This window comes from Salmo salar, chromosome 02, assembly GCF_965601325.2.
Source record: "Salmo salar chromosome 02, fSalSal1, whole genome shotgun sequence".
Lineage (NCBI taxonomy): Eukaryota > Metazoa > Chordata > Actinopteri > Salmoniformes > Salmonidae > Salmo > Salmo salar.
In genome coordinates this window covers 5,769,602-5,794,253 of record NC_138292.1, presented here as the reverse complement: position 1 = coordinate 5,794,253, position 24,652 = coordinate 5,769,602, and the positions used below count along the sequence as shown (strand labels likewise).

General features: G+C 46.8%; 1 protein-coding gene across 6 annotated transcripts in view; it reads right to left on the bottom strand.

The window, feature by feature from the left end:
• Positions 1–1,743: 1,743 nt before the first annotated feature.
• Positions 1,744–24,652, bottom strand: part of LOC106573152 (DEP domain-containing mTOR-interacting protein) — a 69,222-nt gene continuing 46,313 nt past the window's right edge. For 5 of the 6 annotated variants that reach the window (XM_082959248.1, XM_082959241.1, XM_082959244.1 and 2 more), the window contains exons 8-11: positions 22,248–22,385; positions 14,554–14,624; positions 10,663–10,767; positions 1,744–6,188 (exon numbers count right to left, since the gene is read on the bottom strand). In XM_082959248.1, coding sequence (XP_082815374.1) covers positions 6,060–6,188; positions 10,663–10,767; positions 14,554–14,624; positions 22,248–22,385 — 443 coding nt within the window. In that variant the 3' untranslated portion in view covers positions 1,744–6,059. The remainder of the gene's footprint in view (positions 6,189–10,662; positions 10,768–14,553; positions 14,625–22,247; positions 22,386–24,652) is intronic. The other variant, XM_082959250.1, reaches the window with a different exon arrangement.

The window sequence follows — 24,652 nt, the reverse complement described above, 5'->3', positions numbered from 1 at the left end:
GCCATTTACTGACATTCAGAAGTTCAGCACTGAGGGCTTTCTCAACCACATTGTTGTCTTTGTGGGAAACCAACAGTGCATCTGCATATAGGAAAATGTCACATGTAGAGGCAGATTTCAGATAATTTATATACAATACAAATAAAAGTGGACCCAGCACAATCCCTTAGTACCGCGCAGTTCAAGATTTGGGGTTTAGACAGGGTCCCATCCACATCCACCATCTGTTTTCTTCCTTGCAGGTAAGAGCTGACCCATTTTACTGCTGAGTTGTTAAAGCCCGTGACTCTTAGTTTGATTAACAGAATCTCATGATCCACTGTATCCAACGTCTTTTGGAGATCTAACATAACCATTCCACACAATTTCCCTCCGTCTACTTCCTTCCTTATGTGGTCAGTCAGATATAGTAGGCAGATGTCAGTGGAATGGGATTTCCTGAAGCCAGATTGGAACTCATATAATAGGTTATGTAAGGAAATATAACTGTCAATCTGCTTGAACAATCTTTTCCATGACCCTGAATCAGGATTGAGACAGGCCAATAGTTTCCATGATCCAACTTATTCCCTTTTTTTATATAAAGGAATGACCCTTGCAAGTTTTAGTTCACTGGGAAAACACCCAAGTTCAATAGATTCTCAATGTGAGTTACACAGGGGGTGATCATTACCGCAGCATCCTTTAGAAATCTGGCAGGAATGTTGTCAAGGCCAGTCCCTTTGGAATGGTCAAGTTCTTTCAGCCTGTCTAGCACACTCTAGCACCCTCAGCAACACCTCCCCCATTGGCATTTCTATCTTTTCTATAAATGTTCTAACCTTGTATTGCTACCACTGTATCGTCAAATGAGTTTCAGAGGTAGTCAGAATATGAATGTCATCTGTTACTAGCAAATGATTGATTTCATGAACCTTGTTTCTTAAGCTACATATATTACCGTGGGTTATTTTGAGCACTTTTCTTCTGGGAAGCTTACTTGGTTTCATTGCTTTACTGGGAAGCTTAGCAGCAGTAGATGTGTTCATGTTATTTATGCTGGTGAAGGGTGAGCTGCTCACAGTGGACTTCCTCCTAGGGGACATCGGCTCAGTGCTAACAGTATAAATCTGGTTCATAGGCACATGATTACTGCATACAATAGCTGTAGGATCAGTAGAGGCATTCAGGGCAGTTAAAGGGACATAAATTAGGTTACTTATATTGCGTCTACTGACGCCCCTGGTGTAATGTACAATTACTGAAGCATTATGACAACTCTGCGTCACAATGGTAGGGATTAACCAGTCATTGTTTCCCTTTAATAAGGGACTGATTTAGACCGGAGATGAGACGCCAGTAATTGTTCCACTCTAATCAGAGACTGATTTAGATCTGGGACACCAGTCATTGTTCCACTCTAATAAGGGACTGATTTAGATCTGAGACACCAGTCATTGTTCCACTCTAATAAGGGACTGATTTAGATCTGAGACACCAGTCATTGTTCCCCTCTAATCAGAGACTGATTTAGATCTGGGACACCAGGTGGGTGCAGTTAATGTTTAGGTAGAACAGAAAAGCAGCAGGTTCCAGACCTCGTCGGGTCAGAGTTGAATACACCTGATATAAAGACCAAGTGGTCCATCTGAGAGTGGGCCTTAGTTTGGGAATATTTACTAATCATTAATTAATACATGATTAGTTAGGTCATTTCACCAAACTTTAACAGGAAGTATGCTGCCATAAATAAGTAAAGACATATTTTGAACCAAACCAGTATGTTTATTTAAACACATGAACTTTACATTTGAACTTTACATATGAACTGTATGCCTTTAGCTGCATTGCACAACAGACGTGATACCATATGTGAGCTTATTTATTCTCATTGTCCTGACATTCATTTATCCACACAATGTATTTTATCAAATGTATGTACACAACCTGCTATTAAAGCCTTTACACTCTGGGCTCACGCAGTGACTATATCATCTAGATCATTAAATCTACATAGATTATTAATGAACATAAGGATCTGTAGATTAATGAATCCCTTTAAATGAGCTGCTGACTGGTAAAAATAAACTGATTTTTATTTTTATCAAAAAGTCATTGATTCATTACCATGAGTAAAACCTGCTAGGAAGCAGAGAGTACGTGGCAGGTTGTAGCTCTATCCGTTCTGTCGTCAGTCTATGTGCTGTTCAGATCTCGGTTGCGTCTCAAATGGCATTCTATTCCCTATATAGTGATATAACCCCCCACTGGGCCCTGGTCAAAAGTAGTGCACTACCATTTGGAACGCAGACCTTGTGTATCAAGAGAACACTGATTGTCAAGAAATAAAAGATGATCAGTCTGTAAAATAAGCAGCAGAAGGTTAGTATAGTAAGACAGATCAGGAAGAGGATTGCATAGTGAACCCTTTATGGATAACAGAAGATATTCAAATATTAGATGACTAGCAGCAAAATCAAAAGTTATTAAGGCAAATGTTTCAAGATTATAACTTGGCACATTAAAAGTCCAATAATGACTGGATTTCCAGCTCTTTCTGGTCATTGTGTCCGTTTAAAGCACACAGGTGTTAATACATGATGAGCATTTTTATAAGTCTGATAAGACATTATAAAAGGCTCATGCTAATAACAAGTTATCATGCATTTTAACCTGGATGCTTTCAGTAAAGTGTAACCCAAAACAGCTTTAGTATAAAATGACTCATCGTAATGTGCATTTCTCTAAGTTCTTGCTTAACAAACAACACAAGCCTTTCCTTGTATGACAGAACCAATAATTAATTACAGAACAACAGTGAAACTACGTGGAGGAGTAGAAATGGGTAAAAATATATACCAGAAAACCTCACGCAATGCAGCCATTCACCCAATCACTGATGTCTAATGTTCTTAGTGAGAGCAGCCATTCACCCAATCACTGATGTCTAATGTTCTTAGTGAGAGCTAACCAATGATATTGTATCAGTCCTGAAAAACGAACCCTGGATTGTAAGCAAGCATTTCATACACTTACATAGTTTCTTGAATTATGCATTTCGTTGCTTTACACATTTAACCACATTATTAAAAAAGGGACAGAATCCTAGCTTGTCAAAGTGACTGTTGTTTTCCAAATAAAAAAACCAAACCTATGATTTGAGGCTTGACATGGTAAATAACAACACCGCATATTGAAGAAAGGTGAACATGAAGAACATAGAGCTTGTACTGCTATTTTTTTATTATTAAATCTTACAATGAATCTAGGCTACTTTATCTGACCAGGAAGTGATGTCATAAGACAACAGTTGACCTGGTACACTGAACTACAGATGATTCTGTTATCATACAGTTATTAAATACTGCCATAGATTGTTTTTCTCATGCCATCAATAGTTCTTCTACTTTAAATTCACAGCTAGCTACCGAAATAAAACCCTGTTTCCTTCTTAAATACAAGTAGATCGGGTCTGATGGCAAATAAAATGGGTTGCTAATTCTTAATACGTTTATGTTTCAGGATGGTACAGTATTGTGACGTCTTAACACATTAACAATTTGACATTTTAACTAGAAAACAAACTGATGCAAACAGTTATTTTCATATTTAAAGTGCCTTAGTCAGCCTAAATCCATACATAGATCTACATTAAATATATATGTTAACATATCCATATATTATAGAATTTACGGTAGTGCAGAACATGCCACTTTTGAAAGACTAGGGACTATAGTGGATATACGACATTAACATTCGGCTAACGGTAACAGGTGGGTGTCGTCATAGGCCTCAATGCCGGTGCTAGAAAAACGGACTCATCACGGTCATTACACATTATAAATCTTAGAAAACTATGCAAACCACCCCATTTATATCACTACGAGCAGTTTCCCTGGACTAAAAAGCTCTTTCAACAGAGACTCTCCATTCAGCTTGCTTTCTAGTCTAAGACTAGGCAAAAAGCATGTCTGGGAAAGGGGCCTGATGGGTAATGGTTTGTTGTGTCATGACAGAGTGAAGGTAGTTGTTAGTAGCACAAGCTTTTTGTCTACATACTGAGTCATATCCTTTATGTGGTAATTATAACCATGATATTCAGCCCTACAGACAGTAGAACGGAACCATCCAGTCAAGTGTTACCTCATTAACTAGCTAGTAGCTACCTACTTTGTCTTCAAGGGACGGTTTCCCGAACAAAGAATAATCTTGGACTTAAAAAAAAAAAAAACACTTTCAAATGGAGATTATCCATTGATTTAGACTTTTTAGTCCAGGATTTGTTGTCCGGGAAACTCGCCCTAAGTGTACTGGGAAAAGACACATCATTGACAACAATTAGTCCTGCATAAACATGAACATTATTCAACCCTGTTTGCTTGGTTAAACGAAGGCCAACTTCACACAACTACCACAATGTATAGTGAGTGATCTATACACAACTACACAGTGTAACCAGGTTGGTATCTGTGTTACACACCCAAATAGCTGTGGATTAGTTGGACGTGGTTTGCATTATCATGTGGCGCAGCGGATTGAACAGTCACTTGCTAATGCTTCACACTCCTGTCCCGAATGATATGCTGTCTGTCTCCTTCCGGTCTGTCCCGAATGATATGCTGTCTGTCTCCTTCAGGTCTGTCCTGGATGATATGCTGTCTGTCTCCTTCAGGTCTGTCGTGGATGATATGCTGTCTGTCTCCTTCAGGTCTGTCCTGGATGATATGCTGTCTGTCTCCTTCAGGTCTGTCCTGGATGATATGCTGTCTGTCTCCTTCAGGTCTGTCTTGAACTTCACATCTCGTCCTGGGATGGAGAAAGACAGATCTAGACAGGTCCAGAAGTGTCTCTCCCCACACAGCTTCATACATGGGTAGGTAGTACCATCAATACATAAAGAAACCCAGCCCAGCCCACAGGAGACCGTGAGAACCCAGAAGGGGACAGCAGAGCACAGCTCCCTAATCATGGAGCAGGGGGCTGTTATGTTATCAGGGTCCATCTGCCGTCTCAACATCAACTAGACAGATGAGACAGGAGGACAATAACAAGATGTGTGTATCTAACAGAGTAGCTAATGTCCCCTCTCTTCTCCAAGCAGTTCTATTGGAGGCCTACAGAGGGAAGCAGTGTCCAATAGGAAAGAGACAGTGGGTGGTGGCTGGCAGAGCTTGACTGAGTCTTTCCTAGAGTTAGAAGCCCAGAGAGAGAGTTTCCCATAGAGTTAGAAGCCCAGAGAGAGTTTCCCATAGAGTTAGAAGCCCAGAGAGAGTTTCCCATAGAGTTAGAAGCCCAGAGAGAGTTTCCCCATAGAGTTAGAAGCCCAGAGAGAGTTTCCCATAGAGTTAGAAGCCCAGAGAGAGTTTCCCATAGAGTTAGAAGCCCAGAGAGAGTTTCCCATAGAGTTAGAAGCCCAGAGAGAGTTTCCTCATAGAGTTAGAAGCCCAGAGAGAGTTTCCCATAGAGTTAGAAGCCCAGAGAGAGTTTCCCCATAGAGTTAGAAGCCCAGAGAGAGTTTCCCCATAGAGTTAGAAGCCCAGAGAGAGTTTCCCCATAGAGTTAGAAGCCCAGAGAGAGTTTCCCATAGAGTTAGAAGCCCAGAGAGAGTTTCCCCATAGAGTTAGAAGCCCAGAGAGAGTTTCCCCATAGAGTTAGAAGCCCAGAGAGAGTTTCCCCATAGAGTTAGAAGCCCAGAGAGAGTTTCCCATATAGTTAGAAGCCCAGAGAGAGTTTCCCATAGAGTTAGAAGCCCAGAGAGAGTTTCCCATAGAGTTAGAAGCCCAGAGAGAGTTTCCCATAGAGTTAGAAGCCCAGAGAGAGTTTCCCCATAGAGTTAGAAGCCCAGAGAGAGTTTCCCCATAGAGTTAGAAGCCCAGAGAGAGTTTCCCATAGAGTTAGAAGCCCAGAGAGAGTTTCCCCATAGAGTTAGAAGCCCAGAGAGAGTTTCCCCATAGAGTTAGAAGCTCAGAGAGTTTCCCATAGAGTTCCATAAAGGCACTTCTATCTCTATGGTGCCTTTAGGGTCTGCCTTGGGTCTACTCTGCTCAGCCACGCCCCCTGCCACGTGATAGCCTGCCTCTTCAGTAATCTGCTTCCTCCATGACTTCCATGACAACGGTCCTGGGCCCGGTCAGGATGAGGTTACTGACTGTCCTGTAGTCCAGAGACAGCACGTTTAGCCCGTTGACCGAGATCACAAACTGACACACCTAGAGGGAGAGGAACAGAGGAGTTAGCCATGTCTACACATGCATTTCTCTATGGGAGAAACACAGAGAAAGGGAGAGGAGAGTTAGCTCTCGATGGGAGAAACACAGAGAAAGGGAGAGGAGAGTTAGCTCTCGATGGGAGAAACACAGAGAAAGGGAGAGGAGAGTTAGCTCTCGATGGGAGAAACACAGAGAAAGGGAGAGGAGAGTTAGCTCTCGATGGGAGAAACACAGAGAAAGGGAGAGGAGAGTTAGCTCTCGATGGGAGAAACACAGAGAAAGGGAGAGGAGAGTTAGCTCTCGATGGGAGAAACACAGAGAAAGGGAGAGGAGAGTTAGCTCTCGATGGGAGAAACACAGAGAAAGGGAGAGGAGAGTTAGCTCTCGATGGGAGAAACACAGAGAAAGGGAGAGGAGAGTTAGCTCTCGATGGGAGAAACACAGAGAAAGGGAGAGGAGAGTTAGCTCTCGATGGGAGAAACACAGAGAAAGGGAGAGGAGAGTTAGCTCTCGATGGGAGAAACACAGAGAAAGGGAGAGGAGAGTTAGCTCTCGATGGGAGAAACACAGAGAAAGGGAGAGGAGAGTTAGCTCTCGATGGGAGAAACACAGAAAGGGAGAGGAGAGTTAGCTCTCGATGGGAGAAACACAGAAAGGGAGAGGAGAGTTAGCTCAGTTATGGACTAAACAGAAACACACCTTTCTAATTTTGATTGCTGACTCACTATTGCAACAGTCAGTGTGTTGGCAAAAACAAACATGTTTTAGGACTGTTTGGCAACATGGTTCTATGGCTGCCACATGACAGGTCATTGAGTCAACTTCGCCCTTATTTCATGTAGTGAAGGAATTCTAGAGCATCCCCTCGCTGCAATTTACATCAAAACACAATCCCTTATTTTTCTTGGCAACGGGTCAACCATTACCCAGAGGGCCCCAGTCACTCAGGAGTTAATACTCCTAGAAAAGGGCACTTGAGGATTTCTAAGAAAAAGCTTTTGTTAACTGTTTCATGGCCAGGCTGTGGCTGAAATGAATGAGATACTGGATCTTAGGCTGCAGAGAATTTGTAGAGAAGGAGCCATGTTAAACTGCAGGGTATAAGTCATTGTTCTGCGTTACCACTGCTGCAGGGTATAAGTCATTGTTCTGCGTTACCACTGCTGCAGGGTATAAGTCATTGTTCTGCGTTACCACTGCTGCAGGGTATAAGTCATTGTTCTGCGTTACCACTGCTGCAGGGTATAAGTCATTGTTCTGCGTTACCACTGCTGCAGGGTATAAGTCATTGTTCTGCGTTACCACTGCTGCAGGGTATAAGTCATTGTTCTGCGTTACCACTGCTACAGGGTATAAATCATTGTTCTGTGTTACCACTGCTACAGGGTATAAGTCATTGTTCTGTGTTACCACTGCTACAGGGTATAAGTCATTGTTCTGTGTTACCACTGCTGCAGGGTATAAGTCATTGTTCTGTGTTACCACTGCTGCAGGGTATAAGTCATTGTTCTGCGTTACCACTGCTGCAGGGTATAAGTCATTGTTCTGTGTTATATTTTTCTTTACCAATCACTCCAGATGATTGGAGACGGATAGAAGAACATTTGACAGGTGACTCAAGCAGATTCATTCAGCCGTACTCTAAATGTTACTATACTGGGACTAGGATTAAGATATCCTACATTTGAGATGTTTATCCAGGTGGTTTACAGCATGAAACTTCTGCTTTTAAATGCATGTTCATCTTGTACCTGCTGAATCTGTTTAGCTAAATGTCTCCGAGTCTCAGCAGACCTCTACCGTTGTGGCCCGAGTCTCAGCAGACCTCTACCGTTGTGGCCCGAGTCTCAGCAGACCTCTACCGTTGTGGCCCGAGTCTCAGCAGACCTCTACCGTTGTGGCCCGAGTCTCAGCAGACCTCTACCGTTGGGGCCCGAGTCTCAGCAGACCTCTACCGTTGGGGCCCGAGTCTCAGCAGACCTCTACCGTTGGGGCCCGAGTCTCAGCAGACCTCTACCGTTGGGGCCCGAGTCTCAGCAGACCTCTACCGTTGGGGCCCGAGTCTCAGCAGACCTCTACCGTTGGGGCCCGAGTCTCAGCAGACCTCTACCGTTGGGGCCCGAGTCTCAGCAGACCTCTACCGTTGGGGCCCGAGTCTCAGCAGACCTCTACCGTTGGGGCCCGAGTCTCAGCAGACCTCTACCGTTGGGGCCCGAGTCTCAGCAGACCTCTACCGTTGTGGCCCGAGTCTCAGCAGACCTCTACCGTTGTGGCCCGAGTCTCAGCAGGCCTCTACCGTTGTGGCCCGAGTCTCAGCAGACCTCTACCGTTGTGGCCCGAGTCTCAGCAGACCTCTACCGTTGTGGTCCGAGTCTCAGCAGACCTCTGTCTCCTGTTGTGGTCCGAGTCTCAGCAGACCTCTACTGTCTCCTGTTGTGGTCCGAGTCTCAGCAGACCTCTACTGTCTCCTGTTGTGGTCCGAGTCTCAGCAGACCTCTACTGTCTCCTGTTGTGGTCCGAGTCTCAGCAGACCTCTACTGTCTCCTGTTGTGGTCCGAGTCTCAGCAGACCTCTACTGTCTCCTGTTGTGGTCCGAGTCTCAGCAGACCTCTACTGTCTCCTGTTGTGGTCCGAGTCTCAGCAGACCTCTACTGTCTCCTGTTGTGGTCCGAGTCTCAGCAGACCTCTACTGTCTCCTGTTGTGGTCCGAGTCTCAGCAGACCTCTACTGTCTCCTGTTGTGGTCTGAGTCTCAGCAGACCTCTACTGTCTCCTGTTGTGGTCTGTGTCTCAGCAGACCTCTACTGTCTCCTGTTGTGGTGTCTGATTATATGCATTACATGGCTGTGGTTGCCATGACGGAGATGTTCTGCCTCAACTCTGGCAACGTTAGACCAACATTATAAAACTGCCGCACTAGCAACGGTAGACGTAACATTTGGAAGCAGTGAGTCAACTCTGTCATTATCTCCTTCCAAAGGTCCCCATAGAATGAGTGTTTATGGGCCACTTCAAGAGCTGTGACTCGCTTTTAGTGCCATACCGAGTGGATAGCCACTGTTTAAGAGGCAGCAGCATGTGATCAACGTGAGAGTCAGAGCCTGTTTTACCACAGAGGAAAGGCAGGCAGAAAATGCAAGGCTTCAGTCAGAGCCTGTTTTACCACAGAGGAAAGGCAGGCAGTAAACGCAAGGCTTCAGTCAGAGCCTGTTTTACCACAGAGGAAAGGCAGGCAGTAAACGCAAGGCTTCAGTCAGAGCCTGTTTTACCACAGAGGAAAGGCAGGCAGTAAACGCAAGGCTTCAGTCAGAGCCTGTTTTACCACAGAAGAAAGGCAGGCAGTAAATGCAAGGCTTCAGTCAGAGCCTGTTTTACCACAGAGGAAAGGCATGCAGTAAACGCAAGGCTTCAGTCAGAGCCTGTTTTACCACAGAGGAAAGGCAGGCAGTAAACGCAAGGCTTCAGTCAGAGCCTGTTTTACCACAGAGGAAAGGCAGGCAGTAAACGCAAGGCTTCAGTCAGAGCCTGTTTTACCACAGAGGAAAGGCAGGCAGTAAACGCAAGGCTTCAGTCAGAGCCTGTTTTACCAGAGGAAAGGCAGGCAGTAAACGCAAGTCTTCAGACTGTCTGACCAACATGGCTTATATAAGAAGCATCAACAACCATGCAGAGAGAACAGCATTTAGTGTTGCGTAACTGACTTGCCTGTGTCCAGAATATCACAGTATTCCCTATGTAGTGCACTACGTTTGAACAGGGCCCATAGGTCTATGGTCTAAAGTAGTGCACTACATAGGGCGCCATTTGGGACACAACCCTTGGCTGCACAGATCCGTTATTACTGCATCAGCTTGATTTCTATGGGATGGAGCCAGCTCTGCTCTCGACTTAGAGGAGATGAGGGGAAGGGGGAGAGAGGAGAGGAGATGAGGAGAAAGGGAGGGGAAGGGGGCGAGAGGAGAGGAGATGAGGAGAAAGGGGAGCGGAGGGAGAAACATAGCACATGCTTTTAAGGTGATAAAATGTGACATAAGTGATACTATATCTTCCATATTGATAACAGCTTTTTTTTTTACTAAAGTTATTTTAGCTACGGCTCCTTTATCTTAGTTCACTTCTCTCCTCCCCCTTCCTTCTGCTCTGCTCTCCTCCCCCTTTCTCCCCCTCTCCCTGTTCCCCTTCTCCCTGTTCCCCTCCCTCACTCACTCCTTCCCCTGGTCTCTCTCCTCACCCTGCCCCTCTCTTCCACATCTCTCCTCTCCTGAACCCTCTCTCACTTCTTCTCCTGCCCCCTCTCCTCACCCTGCCCCCTCTCTCCTCCTCACTAATTCCCTTGGCCGCTCTCCCTTCCTCCCCCACATCCCGCCTCCCCTCCCCATTGTTTAGGTCAGTGCTCTCTACTCCCAGCTGGCAGTGGAGTATGTGTGTGTGCCATGGTGCGTGTGATGGTATGTGTATGAGTGTGTGTTACATACCTTCATTCCAGCTGCAGCTGCGGGACCACTGGGGTCGACAGCCTGGATGTGGCAGGGCTTACTGCCCCGCACCACGAAGCCCCAGCCCACTGCATCCCCCACGATCTGAGGAGGCAGTCAAGTTCAAGTCAAAATGTATTTAAAAGAGCATAAAAGCAAAGTAGAGAGCTAGAAACAACAGGGGCTGGCACCGTGCTACAGGGGCTGGCACCGTGCTACAGGGGCTGGCACCGTGCTACAGGGGCTGGCACCGTGCTACAGGGGCTGGCACCGTGCTACAGGGGCTGGCACCGTGCTATGACATGAGATGCAACAACAGTGTTGTAGGATGATTTTGATGTTTCATCATTCTCTAAAATGTATCTGTCAGGAACTGTAATGTTTGTTATGCAGAAGTAACATGAAGTGTTGTTTTTAACTGTGTTGTGTGTGTGTGTGTTCGGCGCGTGTCTGTTCTGTGTGTGTGTGTGTTCATGTATATTACTATCCTCGTGGATACTGGAATTCCCCAAAAGTAGGGGACATTTCCTGCACCCCCACGAGGACAGAGGCTATTTTAGGGTTAGGGGTTAGGCTTACAGTAAGGATTATGGAAATACATGTTTTTGTTCCCCACAAGGATAGTAAACCACTGTATGCTGTGTGTGTGTGTGTGTGTGTGTGTGTGTGTGTGTGTGTGTGTGTGTGTTTGCGCGTGCTGTAACATAGCCCTTATCAGAGCTCTCTCATGAGGCTTCCAAGAATCTACACAGACAAGCATTCCATTTCAGAACACAAGAGGGTCATCTAAGGCAGAGCCCAGAGCCAATCCAGTCAGTCTGTTAGGAGTGATTATGTCCCACCCAGTCTAATATGAACTGGTATCAGTAGTGTATTCAGCCTGGTTCCCTGGTGAATATCAGACCCAGTAAGGGGGAGAATCCTCTGGATCAGACCATGCAGACCAGAGACTTTTCCACAGTGTGTGTGGGATGTGGCCATGCCATCTTCCGGTGACAGTAGAATGTTTGTGCGTGTGTGTGGTTTTGGGTGGCAAAGGGAGGGTTTAATTACTGGAAACTTTACCAGTAAACTACCATTATGTTGTAACGTAAGGATTTATAAAAAATATCACAGGAGAAAGTAAAAACCTACAGTGCCTTCAGAAAGTATTCACACCTCTTGATTTATTACACATTTATTTGTGTTACAGCCTGGATTAAAACGGAATTCAATTGAGATTTGGTGTCACTGGCCTACAAACAATACCCCATAACGTCAAAGTGGAATTATGTTTTTAAACATTTTTACAAATTAATAAAAAAATGAAAAGCTGAATGTCTTGCATCAATAAGTATTCAACAACTTTGTTATGGGAAGCTTAAATAAGTTCAGGAGTAAAAATGTGCTTAACAAGTTGCATGGACTCACTCTGTGCAATAAGTGTTTAACATGCGTTTTGAATGACTACCTCATCTCTGTACCCCACACATACAGATAATTGTAAGGTCCCTCAGTTGAGCAGTGAATTTCAAAAACAGATTCAACCACAGGCCAGGGAAAAGCGGAGAAAAAAAATGTCCAGAATACAAAGCGTTATGTTTGGGCCAAATCCAACACCACACGTCACTGAGTACCACTCTTCATATTTTCAAGCATGGTGGTGACTGCATCATGTTATGGGTATGCTGGTTATCGGCAAGGACGAGGGAGTATTGTTTTTTTAGGGTAAAAATAAATGGTATAAAGCTAAGCACAGGCAAAATCTTAGAGGAAAACCTGGTTCAGTCTGCTTTCCACCAGACACTGGGAGATGAATTCACCTTTCAGCAGGACAATAACCTAAAACATAAGGCCAAATATACACTGGAGTTGGTTACCAAGACGACATTGAATGTTCCTGAGTGGCCTAGTTAGTTTTGACTTAAATTGGCATGAAAATCTATGGCAAGACTTGAAAATATCTGTCTAGCAATGATCAACAACCAACCTGACAGAGCTGAAATGGGAAAATATTGTACAATCCAGGTGTGGAAAGCTCTTAGAGACTTACCCAGAAAGACTCACAGCTCTTAGAGACTTACCCAGAAAGACTCACAGCTGTAAATCGCTGTCAAAGGTGAACTCTTATGTAAATTAGATATTGCTGTATTTCATTTTCACTAAATTTGCAAAAATGTCTAAAAACATATTTTCGCTTTGTCATGATGGGGTATTGTGTGTAGATGGGCGAGAAAAACACTACTTAATCTATTTTGAATTCAGGCTGTAACAACATTTGAATAAGGCAATTATTTCTGAAGGCATTGTATATATACAGGGTCAGTTCAGTACCATATTAACAATGTGCAGGGATACTGGAGTGATAGAGGTAGATATGTATATGGGTAAGGTGACTAGGCAACAGAATATATGATAAACAGAGTATTAGCAGTGTAAATGATGATTGTATGTGCCTGTGTGTGTGTGTGTGTGTGTGTGTAGAGTCAGTCTGCTGGCTTGGGGATAGAGTCCGGGTTATCAGTCTGCTGGCTTGGGGATAGAGTCCGGGTTATCAGTGTGCTGGCTTGGGGATAGAGTCCGGGTTATCAGTGTGCTGGCTTGGGGATAGAGTCCGGGTTATCAGTGTGCTGGCTTGGGGATAGAGTCCGGGTTATCAGTGTGCTGGCTTGGGGATAGAGTCCGGGTTATCAGTGTGCTGGCTTGGGGATAGAGTCCGGGTTATCAGTGTGCTGGCTTGGGGATAGAGTCCGGGTTATCAGTGTGCTGGCTTGGGGATAGAGTCCGGGTTATCAGTGTGCTGGCTTGGGGATAGAGTCCGGGTTATCAGTGTGCTGGCTTGGGGATAGAGGCCGGGTTATCAGTGTGCTGGCTTGGGGATAGAGGCCGGGTTATCAGTGTGCTGGCTTGGGGATAGAGGCCGGGTTATCAGTGTGCTGGCTTGGGGATAGAAGCCGGGTTATCAGTGTGCTGGCTTGGGGATAGAAGCCGGGTTATCAGTCTGCTGGCTTGGGGATAGAAGCCGGGTTATCAGTCTGATGGCTTGGGGATAGAAGCCGGGTTATCAGTCTGATGGCTTGGGGATAGAAGCCGGGTTATCAGTCTGATGGCTTGGGGATAGAAGCCGGGTTATCAGTCTGATGGCTTGGGGATAGAAGCTGGTTATCAGTCTGCTGGCTTGGGGATAGAAGCCGGGTTATCAGTCTGATGGCTTGGGGATAGAAGCTGGTTATCAGTCTGATGGCTTGGGGATAGAAGCCGGGTTATCAGTCTGCTGGCTTGGGGATAGAAGCCGGGTTATCAGTCTGCTGGCTTAGGGATAGAGGCTGGTTATCAGTCTGATGGCTTGGGGATAGAAGCTGGTTATCAGTCTGATGGCTTGGGAATAGAAGCTGGTTATCAGTCTGATGGCTTGGGAATAGAAGCTGGTTATCAGTCTGATGGCTTGGGGATAGAGGCTGGTTATCAGTCTGATGGCTTGGGGATAGAAGCTGGTTATCAGTCTGATGGCTTGGGGATAGAAGCTGGTTATCAGTCTGCTGGCTTGGGGATAGAAGCTGGTTATCAGTCTGATGGCTTGGGGATAGAGGCTGGTTTATCAGTCTGATGGCTTGGGGATAGAAGCTGGTTATCAGTCTGATGGCTTGGGGATAGAAGCTGGTTATCAGTCTGATGGCTTGGGGATAGAAGCTGGTTATCAGTCTGATGGCTTGGGAATAGAAGCTGGTTATCAGTCTGATGGCTTGGGGATAGAAGCTGTTCAGGAACCTGCTGGTGTCAGACTTGGCACTGGTAACACTTGCCGTGCGGAAGCAGAGAGAACAGTCTATGGCATGTCATTACATTCATTACCCTCCTCACCTCCGTGTGTGTGTGTGTGTGTGTGTGTGTGTGTGGGGGGGGCTGACGTACTGTGAATGTCTTCTTTATGTAAGGGCCTCCTGGGGTCTGCAGCTCCTCAGGACTCACTTGTCTCTTCAACACTGCAAGGTAAACACACTGTAAGTACTGACACACACACACACACACACACACGAGTTGGGGAGGATAATGAATGTAATAAGACACACACACACACGCTGCAGAACATTCCTCCTGCAGCAGTAGCTATAGTCTCATCATGCTGTCCTGTGTGCAGGAGGAGAACAACATGGCTACTGTTGAACATTCCTCCTGCAGCAGTAGCTGTAGTCTCATGTTGTCCTGTGTGCAGGAGGAGGACAACATGGCTACTTTTATTTAAAAGGAACAGAGAAAACCATGCAGTGACATGACTGTGCCTCGAGGGACACAATTTCCCTGCTTCTTAGAGCTGGTTTTAAGACATTCAGTGTGTGTGTAGTAGTATAGTACTGTTGAGGATGTGAATACAGGTAGCTACTGTATACTTAGTATAGTACTGTTGAGGATGTGAATACAGGTAGCTACTGTATACTTAGTATAGTACTGTTGAGGATGTGAATACAGGTAGCTACTGTATACTTAGTATAGTACTGTTGAGGATGTGAATACAGGTAGCTACTGTATACTTAGTATAGTACTGTTGAGGATGTGAATACAGGTAGCTACTGTATACTTAGTATAGTACTGTTGAGGATGTGAATACAGGTAGCTACTGTATACTTAGTATAGTACTGTTGAGGATGTGAATACAGGTAGCTACTGTATACTTAGTATAGTACTGTTGAGGATATGAATACAGGTAGCTACTGTATACTTAGTATAGTACTGTCAAGGATATGAATGTACAGTGCATTTGGAAAGTATTTAGACCTTCCCTTTTTCCGGATTTTGTTACGTTACAGCCTTATTCTAAATTGTTTGTTTTCCTCATCAATATACACACAATACCCCATAATGACAATGCAAAAACAGGTTTTTAGAAAATTTTACAAATGGATAAAAATATGTAAATATCACATTTCCAGTATTCAGACATTTTAAATCAGTACTTTGTTGAAGCACCTTTGGCAGCGATTACAGCCTCGAGTGTTCTTGGGTATGACGCTACAAGCTTGGCACACCTGTATTTGGGGAGTTTCTCCCATTTTTCTCTGCAGATCCTCAAGCTCTGTCAGGTTGGATGGGGAGTGTCGCTGCACAGTTATTTTCAGTTCTCTCCGGAGATGTTCGATCGGGTTCAAGTCCGGGCTCTGGCTGGGCCACTCAAGGACATTCAGAGACTTGTCCCGAATCCACTCCTGCTTTGTTTTGGCTATGTGCTTAGGGTCGTTGTCCTGTTGGAAGGTGAACCTTCGCCCCAGTCTGAGCGCTTGAGCAGGTTTTCATCAAGGATCTCTCTGTACATCCGTTCATCTTTCCCTTGATCTTGACTGGTCTCCCAGTCCCTGCTGCTGAAAAACATCCCCCCAGCATAATGCTGCCACCACCATGCTTCACCGTAGGGATGGTTCCAGGTTTCCTCCGGACGTGATGCTTGGCGTTCAGGCCAAAGAGTTCAATCTTGGTTTCATCAGACCAGATTAACTGCAAGCGGGCTGTCATGTGCCTTTTACAGACAGAGCTTCTGTCTAGCCACTCTACCATAAAAGGCCTGATTGGTGGAGAGCTGCAGAGATGGTTCTCCCATCTCCACAGAGGAACTCTGGAGCTCTGTCAGAGTTACCATCTGGTTCTTGGTCACCTCCCTGACCAAGGCCCTTCTCCCCTGATTGCTCAGTTTGGCCAGGTGGCCAGCTCTAAGAAGGGTCTTGGTAGTTCCAAACTTCTTTCATTTAAGAATGATGGAGGCCACTGTGTTCTTGGGGACCTTCAATGCTGCAGAAATGTTTTGGTACCCTTCCCCAGATCTGTTCCTTGAAACAATCCTGTCTCGGAGCTATACGGACAATTCCTTCGACCTCATGGCTTGGTTTTTGCTCTGACATGCACTGTCAACTGTAGGACCTTTATTTAGACAGGTGTGTGCCTTTCCAAATCATGTCCAATCAATTGAATTTACCACAGGTGGACTCCAATCAAGTTGTAGAAACATCTCAAGGATGATCAATGGAAACAGGATGCACCTGAGCTCAACTGAGTCTCATAGCAAAGGTCTGCAAACTTATGTAAAAAAGTTATGTTGTTTTTAATACATTTGTAAAAAATTCATTAAGGGGTATTGTATGTTGATTGATGAGAGAAAAAAAAACGATGTAATCCATTTTAGAATAAGGCTGCAACGTAACAAAATGTGGAAAAGGTTAAGGGGTCTGAATACTTCCTGAAGTCACTGTAGGTAGCTACTGTTCACTGAGTATAGATGAACTCTTTCAACCCTTATAACCGACGTCCGGCTTTCAAACTCAAACCAGTTCTCTTGCCCACCCACAATTCCTTGTTTTGGTGGTAGCAGCACTGAGTCAGTATGAAAGGGTTACTCTCTTCCTAGAGAGTGACTCACTAACATTGACCTCAGGTAACCCCTGGACACTGCAGTGATGTAGATTCTCTTCCACCCCACAGCTGGAATACAGGAAGAGAAGAGCTGTGTTCAGGGAGGCCATAGCCATAGAAATACAATTACAAGAACGGCCTCCCTACTCAAGTCAATGAGGCCATGATGAGTGATCTGGGACCACTAATGTAATCTACAGGCTTAAGCCTCTCACAACTCTCGCCAAACAGACGTTACGCGATCCCTCTCGCCAAACAGACGGGATCCCTCTCGCCAAACAGACGGGATCCCTCTCGCCAAACAGACGGGATCCCTCTCGCCAAACAGACGGGATCCCTCTCGCCAAACAGACGGGATCCCTCTCGCCAAACAGACGGGATCCCTCTCGCCAAACAGACGGGATCCCTCTCGCCAAACAGACGGGATCCCTCTCAACACTCATTTACATGACATTGAGTCATTTAGCAGACACTCTTATCCAGATCGACGTACAGTTAGTGCATTCATCTTCAGATAGCTAGGTGAGACAACCACATATCACAGTACGTACATTTCCCCCCCAAAAAGTATGTTTGTTTTGTCAAGTGTTGTCAATCACACTTTAATCACATACATTTCCTCAGCGTCTATTTAAATCACCAAGGCTCATCTATAGCTGTAGAGGAAAAATAGCAGTTCTTGTCAGACTTCTCGGGGCAGGAAGTTGAGAGCAGCTGCCTGCATGGCTCACCCTCACCTTCCAGTGTTTGGGACTTACTTACTGAGAAAACCCACTTCCCATCTTTTCCAAGAATCTGATTCAAAGACTTCCTGTGTATTCCAGAACAATTGTATACAGCCTCTCTCTGGCCTTCCAGCTCCTCTCCTCCATACAGCTGCTGACCGTTTAAAACTCCTTTAAAAATGGACAACAGAGAGAGAGAACACCGGCATCAACCTTTTTCTCTGCATTGTGAAAAGTTAGTAATTCACCAAGAAGGCTGAGGAGTTGAGAGGATCAGAGTTAAACTAAATCACATCTGCTTTAGTTTATGTAATCACTTTAGTAAGCTTTAGTAGCTAGTCTAAATATACATGCCACCCTCCATGTGCCAGTGTGACTTGGTTGTAAAAGAGTAATCAGATATGATTAAAAACGTCCATGTTGTGAATGAACAGTGTGAATAATCAGTGTATTGTTCTGGGTCAAAGCCTGTGTCCCGGTGTAAGGCAGTGACAAGGTCTTTTTATTCCAGCTGTTCCAAACAGTTGGGGCCACGGCAGAGACCCCCCCGCTCAGTTGGGGCCACGGCAGAGACCCCCCCCGCTCCGTTGGGGCCGCGGCAGAGACCCCCCCGCTCCGTTGGGGCCGCGGCAGAGACCCCCCCCCGCTCCGTTGGGGCCGCGACAGAGACCCCCCCCCGCTCCGTTGGGGCCGCGGCAGAGACCCCCCGCTCCGTTATGGCTGCGGCAGAGACCCCCCCCGCTCCGTTATGGCCGCGGCAGAGACCCCCCCGCTCCGTTATGGCCGCGGCAGAGACCCCCCCGCTCCGTTGGGGCCGCGGCAGAGACCCCCCACTCCGTTGGGGCCGCGGCAGAGACCCCCCCGCTCCGTTATGGCCACGGCAGAGACCCCCCGCTCCGTTGTCATGGTGCTGACTGCTGGGATTTGTCATAGTGGGTGGGGGGTTGTGTGTGACAGTATAAACAGTCCATCTCTGTCCCGGTGATGTGCGACGGTATTAATAGTCCATCTCTGTCCCGGTGATGTGCGACGGTATAAACAGTCCCCCTCTGTCCCGGTGCTGTGCGACGGTATAAACAGTCCCCCTCTGTCCCGGTGCTGTGCGACGGTATAAACAGTCCCCCTCTGTCCCGGTGCTGTGCGACGGTATAAACAGTCCCCCTCTGTCCCGGTGCTGTGCGACGGTATAAACAGTCCCCCTCTGTCCCGGTGCTGTGCGACGGTATAAACAGTCCCCCTCTGTCCCGGTGCTGTGCGACGGTATAAACAGTCCCCCTCTGTCCCGGTGCTGTGCGACGGTATAAACAGTCCCCCTCTGTCCCGGTGCTGTGCGACGGTATAAACAGTCCCCCTCTGTCCCGGTGCTGTGCGACGGTATAAACAGTCCCCCTCTGTCCCGGTGCTGTGCGACGGTATAAACAGTCCCCCTCTGTCCCGGTGCTGTGCGACGGTATAAACAGTCCCCCTCTGTCCCGGTGCTGTGCGACGGTATAAACAGTCCCCCTCTGTCCCGGTGCTGTGCGACGGTATAAACAGTCCCCCTCTGTCTCAGTGGGGAGTGCAGCACCTCAGGCAGGTCTGCTGGTGTAAGTCCCCAGCTGCCCCACAGTGAGTGAGTGTCTCTGTGTGTGTATATTTGTGTGTGTATGTGACTGCCAACTAAGGGCTACTCCCCCTGTTCCAGCTCTTGCTAGAACAACCCTTATTGGGTCATATGGTTCATACTGTAGACACACACTTTCCATTTCTCAGCTCATGTTGTAGGTGAGGTCAGGAGAGAGTTCAACAGGAAGAAATAGCAGGACTCCCCCGTGGCTAACCTGAAATATCCATGCACGCTCGCACACTAGCTAATGAAACGTTTACGGTCACAGACAAAAACACACAACTTTCCCCTGACCTAACCCTGGCCTCAAACCCTGTCACCCACAACTTTCCCCTGACCTAACCCTGGCCTCAAACCCTGTCACCCACAGACTCACAACTTTCAACAGCCGCTTTCAACATCCTTCTCTCTCGTTCAGAGAAATAGGAGAACACAATGTCCCGAAGACAGCATTGACACACAGCTACACACACCTGTTGAGGACAGACGTTCCGCTAGCGGAACCAGCCTAGCCAACATCCAATGGAACTGCAGGGCGCGAAATACAAAACATAAAAAATCTAATAATTTCAATTTCTAAAACATACGACTATTTTACACCATTTTAAAGATACACTTCTCCTTAATGGAACCACATTGTCCAATTTCAAAAAGGCTTTACAGCGAAAGCAAAACATTAGATTATGTTAGGAGAGTACATAGACAAAAATAACCACAGACATTTTCCAAGCAAGGAGATGTGTCACAAAAACCCAAAATACAGCTAAATGAAGCACTAACCTTTGACGATCTTCATCAGATGACACTCCTAGGACTTCATGTTACACAATACATGTATGTTTTGTTCGATAAAGTTCATATTTATATCCAAAAACAGCATTTTACATTGGCGCGTGATGTTCAGAAAATGTATTCCCACCAAAAACTTCCGGTGAATGAGCACATCAATTTACAAAAATACTCATCATAAACGTTGACAAAATACATAACAATTATTTAAAGAATTATAGATACACTACTCCTTGTTGCAACCGCTGTGTCAGAATATTGAAAAATGTGCTTTCTCCGTAAAGCTATTTTAAAATCTGAGTACATAGCCTTCTACACAAGACTAGAGCCTGGATATCTGAAACACAGCCTTCTACACAAGACTAGAGCCTGGATATCTGAAACACAGCCTTCTACACAAGACTAGAGCCTGGATATCTGAAACACAGCCTTCTATACAAGACTAGAGCCTGGATATCTGAAACACAGCCTTCTATACAAGACTAGAGCCTGGATATCTGAAACACAGCCTTCTATACAAGACTAGAGCCTGGATATCTTTAGGCTAAAAGACAGCAGAATGGAGAAGGGTTTAGAAGTCTGACCCACAGGATAGAAAACTAAAGGGTTAAACAGATTGTACACTTCAGATAATACAGCCATGAGATCATCTTACAGATGATGAGATGCTCCACTGCACCGTGGCTGAACCACATGTGGTGTGATTCTTCCAAAACTCAAGATGTCATGTAGCTGTAGGCACTAGTACAGACAGCAGTCCAGAACAGCCTGGTTCTGCCCGTGTGACCACTAGTCACTGGTACAGACAGCAGTCCAGAACAGCCTGGTTCTGTCCGTGTGACCACTAGTCACTGGTACAGACAGCAGTCCAGAACAGCCTGGTTCTGCCCGTGTGACCACTAGTCACTGGTACAGACAGCAGTCCAGAACAGCCTGGTTCTGCCCGTGTGACCACTAGTCACTGGTACAGACAGCAGTCCAGAACAGCCTGGTTCTGTCCGTGTGACCACTAGTCACTGGTACAGACAGCAGTCCAGAACAGCCTGGTTCTGCCCGTGTGACCACTAGTCACTGGTACAGACAGCAGTCCAGAACAGCCTGGTTCTGCCCGTGTGACCACTAGTCACTGGTACAGACAGCAGTCCAGAACAGCCTGGTTCTGCCCGTGTGACCACTAGTCACTGGTACAGACAGCAGTCCAGAACAGCCTGGTTCTGCCCGTGTGACCACTAGTCACTGGTACAGACAGCAGTCCAGAACAGCCTGGTTCTGCCCGTGTGACCACTAGTCACTGGTACAGACAGCAGTCCAGAACAGCCTGGTTCTGCCCGTGTGACCACTAGTCACTGGTACAGACAGCAGTCCAGAACAGCCTGGTTCTGCCCGTGTGACCACTAGTCACTGGTACAGACAGCAGTCCAGAACAGCCTGGTTCTGCCCGTGTGACCACTAGTCACTGGTACAGACAGCAGTCCAGAACAGCCTGGTTCTGCCCGTGTGACCACTAGTCACTGTTACAGACAGCAGTCCAGATGTTCTTCCCGTGTGACCACTAGTCACTGGTACAGACAGCAGTCCAGAACAGCCTGGTTCTGCCCGTGTGACCACTAGTCACTGTTACAGACAGCAGTCCAGATGTTCTTCCCGTGTGACCACTAGTCACTGGTACAGACAGCAGTCCAGAACAGCCTGGTTCTGCCCGTGTGACCACTAGTCACTGGTACAGACAGCAGTCCAGAACAGCCTGGTTCTGCCCGTGTGACCACTAGTCACTGGTACAGACAGCAGTCCAGAACAGCCTGGTTCTGCCCGTGTGACCACTAGTCACTGGTACAAACAGCAGTCCAGAACAGCCTGGTTCTATCTGCATGATACCGTTACCTAAAGTGAGGATCCAAAACCCTCCAAGTGTTTTTCCATGTGTTCTGGATAGTCAGTAGTTCAGACCATCAGTCTTGGGGAGGAGAGGGTACCAGCACATTGAAGACACACTGCTGTGCACAGGGCTCCTATTCACACTCTTACCTGACTGTGGTGTGTGTGTGTGTGTGTGTGTGAAGGTCACCCTGGGAGAACGGAGAGCCTCTTACCTGACTTTGGGTTACAGAGCACCGGGGGGCTGCTACTGAGGGTGGGACTGCTGCTATAGTAACCACTGCTACCACAGCTGCTGCTCATGCTGCTACGACGGATACCCACTATCAACTTGATCTCTTTAGTGGGACTCACTGAGAGACAGAAAGACAAAGAGACAGCGAGAGGAGACAGCGAGAGGAGACAGAGAGAGGAGACAGAGAGAGGAGACAGAGAGAGGAGACAGAGAGAGAGAGGAGACAGAGAGGGAGAGGAGACAGAGAGGGAGAGGAGACAGAGAGGGAGAGGAGACAGAGAGGGAGAGGAGACAGAGAGAGGAGACAGAGAGAGGAGACAGAGAGAGGAGACAGAGAGAGGAGACAGAGAGAGGAGACAGAGAGAGGAGACAGAGAGAGGAGACAGAGGGGAGAGGAGACAGAGAGAGGAGACAGAGAGAGGAGACAGAGAGAGGAGACAGAGAGAGGAGACAGAGAGAGGAGACGTCCTTTATTCATTGGCACATTTTTCCCCCTTGATGTTGTCAAAACAAATGTTGAAGGTCTGAGAGACTTTTTTTCAATTCAACGTTAGTTTCATTTCAGAGCGAACACTAATTATGTCCCAAATGGAACCCTTTTCTCTATACAGTGCACTACTTGGGACCAGACCCTTATGGGTCCTAGTTAATAGTAGTGCACTAAAGGGAAAAGGACAGTGTAAAAGCAGTGTTACTGTCATCAGAGGTTTGTGTTGTTAGTTGTGAAAGGATGTGTAGGTGTATCTAATCAGTCTATAATGAAAGCACTCTTTCTAGGTAAACTCTTTACTGCCTCCATAAAGCAGGACACCTCTAGACTGTGGCAGGCGCTTGGGCAAAGTCGAAAGAATCATGTCACTGTGGAATGTGCATCAGTGCTCTGCAATATCCTGCAGAACGTAGAGAACCCTGCAGAACGTAGAGAACCCTGAATCCTGCTGAACATAGAGAATGAAAGATGGATAAAACATAGTTGCATCTATGTGTAGTGCTTATGAACATGTTATGAAGCCTCTATAAAGCCATAGTTGTTTAACTAGAGAGCCTGTTGTCCATGTATTAGTGTGACACAGTGACGTGCAGCTTTAAAACCCGACCGTGTTAACAGCATCATAGGGACAGGCAGGTAGACTAGTGGTTAGAGTGTAGGGGCGGCAGGTAGCCTAGTGGTTAGAGTGTAGGGGCGGCAGGTAGCCTAGTGGTTAGAGTGTAGGGGCGGCAGGTAGCCTAGTGGTTAGAGTGTAGGGGCGGCAGGTAGCCTAGTGGTTAGAGTGTAGGGACGGCAGGTAGACTAGTGGTTAGAGTGTAGGGGCAGGCAGGTAGACTAGTGGTTAGAGTGTAGGGGCAGGCAGGTAGCCTAGTGGTTAGAGTGTAGGGACGGCAGGTAGACTAGTGGTTAGAGTGTAGGGACGGCAGGTAGACTAGTGGTTAGAGTGTAGGGACGGCAGGTAGACTAGTGGTTAGAGTGTAGGGACGGCAGGTAGACTAGTGGTTAGAGTGTAGGGACGGCAGGTAGACTAGTGGTTAGAGTATAGGGGCGGCAGGTAGCCTAGTGGTTAGAGTGTAGGGGCAGGCAGGTAGTCTAGTGGTTAGAGTGTAGGGACAGGCAGGTAGACTAGTGGTTAGAGTATAGGGGCGGCAGGTAGCCTAGTGGTTAGAGTGTAGGGACGGCAGGTAGACTAGTGGTTAGAGTGTAGGGGCAGGTAGACTAGTGGTTAGAGTGTAGGGACGGCAGGTAGCCTAGTGGTTAGAGTGTAGGGACGGCAGGTAGACTAGTGGTTAGAGTGTAGGGGCAGGCAGGTAGTCTAGTGGTTAGAGTGTAGGGACGGCAGGTAGACTAGTGGTTAGAGTGTAGGGGCGGCAGGTAGCCTAGTGGTTAGAGTGTAGGGACGGCAGGTAGACTAGTGGTTAGAGTCTAGGGGCAGGCAGGTAGCCTAGTGGTTAGAGTGTAGGGGCAGGCAGGTAGACTAGTGGTTAGAGTGTAGGGGCGGCAGGTAGACTAGTGGTTAGTGTAGGGGCAGGCAGGTAGACTAGTGGTTAGAGTGTAGGGACGGCAGGTAGACTAGTGGTTAGAGTGTAGGGACGGCAGGTAGACTAGTGGTTAGAGTGTAGGGGCAGGCAGGTAGCCTAGTGGTTAGAGTGTAGGGACGGTAGGTAGCCTAGTGGTTAGAGTGTAGGGACGGCAGGTAGCCTAGTGGTTAGAGTGTAGGGACGGTAGGTAGCCTAGTGGTTAGAGTGTAGGGGCGGCAGGTAGACTAGTGGTTAGAGTGTAGGGGCGGCAGGTAGACTAGTGGTTAGAGCGTAGGGACGGCAGGTAGCTGTTAAAGGAATTCCTGCTTGAGTGTAAATGATTAAATAATTCTACCCTGAATTTAGGGATATGGT